General features: G+C 41.0%; 1 protein-coding gene across 5 annotated transcripts in view; it reads left to right on the top strand.

The window, feature by feature from the left end:
* sec24c (SEC24 homolog C, COPII coat complex component) overlaps positions 1-8242 on the top strand; it is a 28709-nt gene extending 20467 nt beyond the window's left edge. For 3 of the 5 annotated variants that reach the window (XM_017438239.3, XM_017438247.3, XM_017438252.3), the window contains 17 exons: positions 903-1011; positions 1202-1329; positions 1834-1972; positions 2060-2175; positions 3368-3492; positions 3617-3808; positions 3885-3978; positions 4195-4311; positions 4387-4557; positions 4668-4764; positions 4848-4993; positions 5139-5277; positions 5478-5596; positions 5827-6006; positions 6491-6676; positions 6840-6929; positions 8053-8193. In XM_017438239.3, the coding sequence (XP_017293728.1) occupies positions 903-1011; positions 1202-1329; positions 1834-1972; positions 2060-2175; positions 3368-3492; positions 3617-3808; positions 3885-3978; positions 4195-4311; positions 4387-4557; positions 4668-4764; positions 4848-4993; positions 5139-5277; positions 5478-5596; positions 5827-6006; positions 6491-6676; positions 6840-6929; positions 8053-8193 (2289 nt within the window). Of the gene's footprint in view, positions 1-902; positions 1012-1201; positions 1330-1833; positions 1973-2059; positions 2176-3367; positions 3493-3616; positions 3809-3884; positions 3979-4194; positions 4312-4386; positions 4558-4667; positions 4765-4847; positions 4994-5138; positions 5278-5477; positions 5597-5826; positions 6007-6490; positions 6677-6839; positions 6930-8052 lie in introns of all 5 variants that reach the window. The other 2 variants (XM_017438260.3, XM_025010514.1) reach the window with 1 other exon arrangement.
* The last annotated feature ends 6 nt before the right edge of the window (positions 8243-8248 follow it).

The following is an 8248-nucleotide window of genomic DNA, read 5'->3' on the forward strand; positions in this document are numbered from 1 at the left end:
GAACTGAGGAATGACTGTGATGACGGACGGTTACATAGTGCAGGCGGGGCCTGTCACTTGTCGTCATCACGTCATTTGCCTAAAGGCGTGATTAAAGGTGTCTTCAGCCAGGACACGCGGGAGCGTGATATCCCATAGTACATATGTTGTACCTTGTTCCTCTCCTTCAGGGAACAGTAGTTATATGCATAACATTACGTTACACCTCTTTGTTTGTTCTGTGAAATAATTTATCTATAAAGGGCACAGTTGGAAGTGATCAGGGACTAGAAGTTTTCTCCAATGTTTTATTGTGTTGTCAGTCCCTTCAGTCACAGTTTCCTAAAAACCTCAACTTGCGTCTTGAAGATTAGTATTTATATTTTAAACATTAAGATGAGGAGTATTGAAAAACATCTACACACGTGAAGACCATTTAAAAGTGCACAAATGTCACAGCCCTCACCTATGTCAGTGTTTCTTAGTTCTGAACCAGATTTTTTTTAGTTAGTTCCTGTTCTGTCAGCTTGCTTCAGTCATCGAGAAGTTTAAACAGCTGTCTCTCTTTAACTCTTTTCCCTGCCCTGCATGTTAGCTTGCCCCGTTTGATGCACCCTCAGTTCCTTGGATTGAAGGCATGCCTTTTTGGAGTCCACTCTTATTTCTTTAGAGTTTAACTAAATTTCTCTTTACCCTGTTTGTCATGTTTTTGAAAACGGCTTGTTGAGCTTGAATCATTCACAAACTTCAGCGTGGAAAATCTTGTCTGCAGATGTCGAAGTCGTTTTTAGTGTGCATGTGCATGCATGCACCTTAAATGTTCCTCTGTTTATATTCTGTGAGTTCTGGGCTGGGACAACCTGTGACATGTTGATGCTGTAAGCTAAGAGGAGAAGAATGTTCTGACCCCGTCTCGTTTTCAGATCCAGGTAATAGAGGATGACAAAGTTAAGACCACTGAGCCGTTCACCACCGGGGTCAGAGGTCAAGCCCCGCCACTGGTTACCACCAACTTTCAAGTCAAGGATCAAGGTTTGTTCTAATTTCTTATAAAACATTTAAAGCTGATTCTGTCAGTTACACCTTTTTAAAACATGTAACGTAAGAGGGTAAAATGACTAGTTAGGATAAAACATCCAAAAAAAAAGTTACGAGCTTGCTTTTAGTAAGTAAAATGTATTCGCTGTGTAGTGGCATTAATGGAAGACCTGTCTGTGTTTAGGGAATGCCAGTCCGCGGTTCATTCGCTGTACGGCCTACAATATGCCTTGTACATCCGATATGGCCAAGCAGTCTCAGGTGCCACTGGCTGCTGTCATCAAGCCCCTCGCCACGCTGCCACCAGATGAGGTAAGGAATGCCCTCCTCTTCTTGTAACTCTATATTTCCTCTGATGGGTTTTGTTGATCACAAAATATCCCGTTAAAGTTTGCTAGGAGGCAAAAATCAGGAATTCCTCTTTATTATACTCTTTTCTATGCGTTTCACTATTTAACAGTTGGACAGTTTGCCTCAGAGACAGATTTGGTGAAAGATTAGTTCTGACTCTGGGGATAATCTGAAAATTGTGGCGATTGGATTTTCTGTTTGACTTCAATTTTATGATCTTGTCAATTTTAACCAGATCATTTCGAACAAATCTTGTTTTGTGTTTCATCATTTGGCAAAAAGAAAAGTTTCAGTGGAAAGAAAGTGCTGTTTCAGCTGATAAAGGTGTGACATACTTTATTTTCAGTAACTCTGCCAACATCAGATTCTTAGATCCCGTCATTCTTCTTTCTAGAATCTTCGTATTGTCTTTGTCAGCCTCAGAAATTCAGATAAATATTTAATCTTCACTAAACCTTTTGTCAGACCCCTCCATATTTGGTGGACCATGGAGAGAGCGGTCCAATCCGCTGCAACAGATGCAAGGCCTACATGTGTCCCTACATGCAGTTCATAGAGGGAGGTCGCCGCTTCCAGTGCAGTTTCTGCAACTGCGTCACAGAGGGTGAGTTTGTATCTGCGTTAATGGGAATTTAAATTTAATATTTTTCTCCAAAGAGCTTGGTGTACTGACCATTCTGTCGTTCCGCAGTGCCTCCACATTACTTCCAGCATTTGGACCACACCGGTAAGAGAGTGGACTGCTACGAGAGGCCGGAGCTGTCGTTGGGCACCTACGAGTTCCTGGCCACTGTTGACTACTGTAAGGTAAGATCTCTGAGGTAACAGCAGCTTCAAATATTCAAACGTTTGTGGTGTTTTGTAATTCTCCATTAAATCAAACCTGTTTGTTCTTCCTGGGTCAGCAGAGCCCTTCTAGTGACATTGGTAGAAAATATTTAATTGTGACCACATGGGTGCTATAAGTTGGGTTAGTAGTGCTTGAAAACTACTCAACTGGGTCAGTGCCTCGAGAGGAACATCTTTAAACTGTGCAGCCGTGATTTATACAATCAGTCTTGTTCTACATGTATTACAGTCTGAAACTCCAGGCTTTTATCAACACAAAGCATAGATAAAATAAATATTGTCATTTTAATTTTAACCTTGGGATAAATTCTAACCAGATGCCGTTTCTTGAGCCGAAACACGGTGTGACGTTTAATAAAACGGTTTGAAATGACATTTCTTATAGTCCTTTCATGTCTTATGGTTGTGTATTTTCACACTGTAAACTGTAACGTAGAAAACAGGAAGAACATTTGAATAGCTTGAAATTAAATGTGCTTTCAGAGTTGCGTGCCGTTTGCTGCTGCGTTATTGGAAAACCGTGCAGATGCAGAACCTCGTTTTTATGCTGCTTAATCTCACAAATCTCTTGTGTATTTTATATTATTTCTTAGACAAATTTCTTAACTAAATAAAAAACAAATTCCCACACATCAGTGTCTTCTAACTGTTCTATAAAATATTTTGAACATTACAAAAGGTTTGACGGCCCTCAGTAATCAGGTTTTTATGCATTTTAATAAAACATTTGGAACAGATTGAAAATTAGCTGATTGAATCAATAAATTAATTTGAGCTGCTGATTCAAATGATTTAAATTTTAAATTATTTTCAGTTGTGTCTGGTTAATTTACATGTTTAACAAAAGTAACAAAGTAACATAAAACTTTACTGGTAAATGAATTATGACAGTTATAACAAATTAAAAATTGTGTGTACCCATGTAGATTATTTCTTCTCACATTGTTTAATTTTAGTTTTGATAAAACTGATTTTAAAACTAAACCAAATTATAATTATGTCACCAGACATCTTAATAACATTAACAACATTCTTTTTGCTAATTTAAAAAAAATACAAAAATTGTAACTCTGTAGGAACTTTCATGGATACACTGAAAATAAAAATGTGTTCATCAGCTTATGGAAATATTTTTTTCTGTCTCTAACAGAATAATAAGCCTCCTCAGCCTCCAGCCTTCATCTTCCTCATCGACGTGTCCTACAACGCTGTGAAGAGCGGCATGGTCAGCATCGTCTGCCACGAACTGAAGAGCCTGCTGGATCACCTGCCCAGGTATTCAAACACACAAAGTTGGAAGAGGGTGGAGAAAAGAACGATGGAAGAAAACAGGACATGCTGCTCAGCTTGAGTTCAGAATTAAAGATGACGTCTGTCATTTCTTCTTGCTGTTTTTCAGAGAAAACCCAGAGATGGATTCTGTGGTCCGGGTGGGTTTTGTCACCTACAACAAGGTTTTGCACTTCTACAATGTGAAGGCGAGCCTCGCGCAGCCCCAGATGCTGGTCGTGTCGGACGTGTCGGACATGTTTGTGCCCCTGCTGGACGGCTTCCTGGTTAACGTGAACGAAAGCCGACAGGTTATCGAGAGGTGGGTGGAGTCGAGCGTGGTGGGGGGGTCAGACACGTTGATTTTCTTTTTACAACACAAATGATCTGCTTTTCAGTTTGTTGGATCAGATCCCAGAGATGTTCGCTGACACCAGGGAGACAGAGACGGTCTTTGGACCTGTCATCCAGGCAGGACTGGAGGCCCTGAAGGTAAACGCATTCAACCTGAAAACTTTCTATTCATTTAAAGTTGTCAGAGTTGTTTAAGCTTAATGTAAAATAATTAAATGAGTAAATCTACACGGCTGTTTTCAGATTGTAAAAGTTGACTGCACACTGAGGCAGACCTTATTGAATCTAAATGTATGACAGTCTGATTCCCCGTGTGGCTGATGAGTTGACGTTGCTTTTTATTGTTTTTCTCAGGCTGCAGACTGCGCAGGGAAGCTGTTTGTGTTTCACACCTCTCTGCCCATCGCAGAGGCTCCAGGAAAACTAAAAAACAGAGAAGACAAGAAGTTGATTGGGACAGACAAGGAGAAGGTAAATGCACAGTTTTATTTTCTAGCTTTATTAGCTCAGGTTTTTGCTCCATACTCACTTTCTGTTTATCTTCAGTCTCTCTTTCAGCCACAGGGGGGGTTCTACAACAACCTGGCTAAGGATTGTGTAGCCCAGGGCTGCTGTGTGGATCTTTTTCTCTTCCCTAATCAGTATGTAGATGTTGCCACGTTAGGAGTGGTTCCCGTCTCCACTGGAGGCTCAATCTACAAATACACATATTTCCAGGTGAGTGAAACTCTGGGTCTCTTTCACTGTAAATTTGTAACGTGGTTTAAAAGCGTTTTTAATGCTCTGGTATGTCTTTGAGAGTAAAACACGGCGCGTCTTCATCACAGGCTCAGACGGATCAAGAGCGATTTCTGAATGACCTCAGGCGAGACGTTCAGAAACCAGTTGGGTTTGATGCTGTGATGAGGGTGCGAACAAGCACAGGTGAGGCTTCCATCTTTGGACATAAGACCCAAAAAAAACCCAACACCGGGCAAATGATTTCACAGGTTTTCCTTTTCATTCAGGTATCAGAGCGACGGACTTCTTCGGTTCTTTTTACATGAGTAACACCACAGATGTGGAGCTGGCAGGCCTGGATTGTGACAAGGCCGTCACTGTCGAGTTCAAACACGACGACAAACTCAGTGAAGAGACGGGGGCGCTCATGCAGGTGTGCATGTTTTTACTAAACATAAAAGTTAAAATCATGTAAAAAGATAACTCAGTTAAACTATATTCTCACTTAAACTGGCACAAAATTGAGTTGGTAGAATCAATCTGCTCTTCAGTAAGAAATATATTCCGACTTCCTGCAGTGTGCCGTGCTGTACACGAGCTGCAGCGGTCAGAGGCGTCTCCGAATCCACAACATGGCTGTCAACTGTTGCTCCCAGCTGGCTGACCTCTACCGCAACTGTGAGACGGACACAATCATCAACTACTTCGCCAAATATGGTGGGTTCTTGGCTGGTGTTCTGAAAATGACGAGCTTATGCTTTCAACTGAAGTTCAACTATGTGGAAGTGGGGAATTAGTAAAATTAGACAATATTAGAAACCTGCAGCTGACAGCTTGTTACCGTCAACACGAAGCTTTCAAAGCTCACTTTTTATGTCGAAAGAATGATGTAACTTGTGTGTTTTTGTGCTCCGCAGCTTTCCGGGGCGTTCTGAACAGCCACACCAAGGCAGTGAGAGACACTCTGGTCAACCAGTGTGCTCAGATCCTGGCTTGCTATCGGAAGAACTGTGCGAGTCCTTCATCTGCCGGCCAGGTACTGAACGCCTCAGCACATATACAGTACCACCTGCACATGGTGTCATTTTCACTGAAGCCTTTTCCTCGACGGCATTAGATTTTTTAAAGTTTTAATGAAATAGGTCAATGCGGTCAACCCTAACCCTTTTGGTAGTATATTTAACAAGCTTTGCTTCATTATTTATTCCACATCAAGTGTTTGTTATTTGCATTCTTACAGCCGTGTCTGTGTTGTTTTTTCCCCAGCTCATTCTGCCAGAGTGCATGAAGCTGCTTCCTGTTTATCTGAACTGCGTGCTGAAGAGCGATGTCCTGATGCCGGGAGCTGACGTCTCATTGGATGACAGGGCTTACCTGCGGCAGCTGATCAGCTGCATGGACGTGGCAGAGACCCACGTCTTCTTCTACCCCCGCCTGCTGCCCCTGGTGAGACGCCAAACGAAGATCTTCTTCTCTGTGGGCGCTTCGGTCACAAAACATCTAACAAAACTTCATAAGAATGTTTCAGTACAACTAATTTTTTAGGTTCAAAACTAAGCCCAACGTCCAGCACCAAATCTTAGTAGACAAAAGGGTAACTCAGTAATCACAAATTATGTGCTAGTATTTAAAATAGATTTTTGAATGTGTATTTTTACTGATAATTTTTATAATCTGTCTGGAAGTAGATGAATTAAATTAATTTGTACAAAGAAAACCCAGAAGACTTGATTAATATATTTTTAATGAATGTACGAACTGATTAGATGATTGAGATTAATAATAAAACATCCATAAATTCTAATAGAAGCATTTGTCACCAGTGAACACATGAACTAATGTCTCCAACTTCTGACTTCAGTTTTAAGCTTGTCTGTAATTATCTCGATCAGTAGACAGCATGTTGATCACATTTGTCTTTTTCTTTCAGGTGAAATTGGACAGCAGCTCTTTGCCGATGGCTGTGAGAGACTCGGAGGAGAGATTGTCCAAAGGCGGTGTTTACCTGATGGAGACGGGGCTCCACCTCTTCCTGTGGGTGGGGGCCAGCGTCCAGCAGGAGCTGCTCCTCAACATCTTCGGCACGCAGAGCTTCAGCCAGATCGACTCGAGCATGGTGAGGCTTGTTTGTGGTTCAATCTGGATTGTTTGAAGAGAGGCAAACAAGATGCCTTTCTGTAAACATTTTTGAGGTTTTTAATAGCATTCATCACTGTGGTGTATCGGAAAACTGTTCCGTTTTAATCCATCGGTTTTGTTACTGTTGTGTATTCTTTCAGACGAGCCTGCCTGTTCTCAACAACCCGTTCTCACAAAGACTCAGAGAGATCATCGACTCCTTCAGAGCGCAGCGGTCACGATACATGAAGGCAAGCTCGTTCTTTTCCTTAATAACTCTCAGCTGTCCTAAAACTCTCTTATTTGTCCAGAGTTGTACACAATTTCATCAACGCACTTAACCTTTTTATCAAAACAAATAGACACAAAATGTCCTGTATTTTTGGTTTTTAGTAAAATAATTTCCCACAATTTTGTATAATGCAAATACAAGAGTATAAAGACACATGAAACTATCAAATCATTTGGAAAATAAAGGTATAATTAGAAAACTTAATCATTAAACTATTTGAAATGTTTGTCAAATCAGAATTTCTAAGCTTTTTCCAAAATTGAGAATTTTCTTGTTTTACTTTAATAGAAATTGACTTTGTTTTTGTTTTTTAATACATTTTAACCCAACTTGGTCCATCTTAAACTCTTAAACAATGTTTATTTTCTAAATCCAAATTTATCTAAACCATCTGAACATCTGCAGCTTATTTAAAACGCAGTAGTTGTAATCTGAGAATATAAATTTACTCACTCTGGTTAATTCCATCATTTAGGTCACCGAGCATAAGTTGTAGTTTTTTTTCTAGTTTCTTCTGTTTATGTGCAACACGCCTCTTTATTTAGATGCTGATCTACAAAAACATGATATTAAAACCCAACAATGTTTCCTGTTTGAGGCAAAGACTTGAAATCTGACAACAGTCACACCTGATAGTTTCCTCTGAGTTTGATCGGGCCAGCAGCCGCTTTACACCAAGTCCAGACAAGAAGGAAGATCAGAGTTCAGCTGGGACTACAGCAGGCCAAGTCTGTTTCCTGTACGCGGTCTGCTCATGTTTCAATCGAATAAAGGAGTAAAAAGCCGTTTGTTTGGGTTTATGTTAACGTGCAGTGGCAGCACGGCCTTGTGAAGACCTACTGTGCAAATTTGCTCTAAATGAAATGCTGTTATGAAACTTCCTTCTGCAAATAAAAAGCAGTGAGGTAACTAAGCTTTGTCCAAGCTGAAACAAACACTCAGAGCTTTACAGCCGTATTCATGATTGACATTGAAAATCTTGTGCAACATCCGGATCAGACAGACATTCAGGGAGTTCTTTATTTGCTTATACTTCCTTTTAACCCTTCTCTGCTCACGTCGTCTCTCCTCTTGTTTTGTAGCTGATGGTGGTGAAACAGGAAGACAGAACCGAGCTGATATTCAAGCACTTCTTAGTGGAGGACAAGAGTGCCAGTGGGGGAGCGTCATACGTCGACTTCCTGTGTCACATGCACAAGGAGATCCGGCAGCTTCTCAGCTAGACCCTTCACCTTTAAGCCCCCCTGCCCTCCCCCAAACAGCTCCGGTCACCTTTAT

Source organism: Kryptolebias marmoratus, linkage group LG17 (assembly GCF_001649575.2).
Source record: "Kryptolebias marmoratus isolate JLee-2015 linkage group LG17, ASM164957v2, whole genome shotgun sequence".
In the NCBI taxonomy this organism is placed as follows: Eukaryota; Metazoa; Chordata; class Actinopteri; order Cyprinodontiformes; family Rivulidae; genus Kryptolebias; species Kryptolebias marmoratus.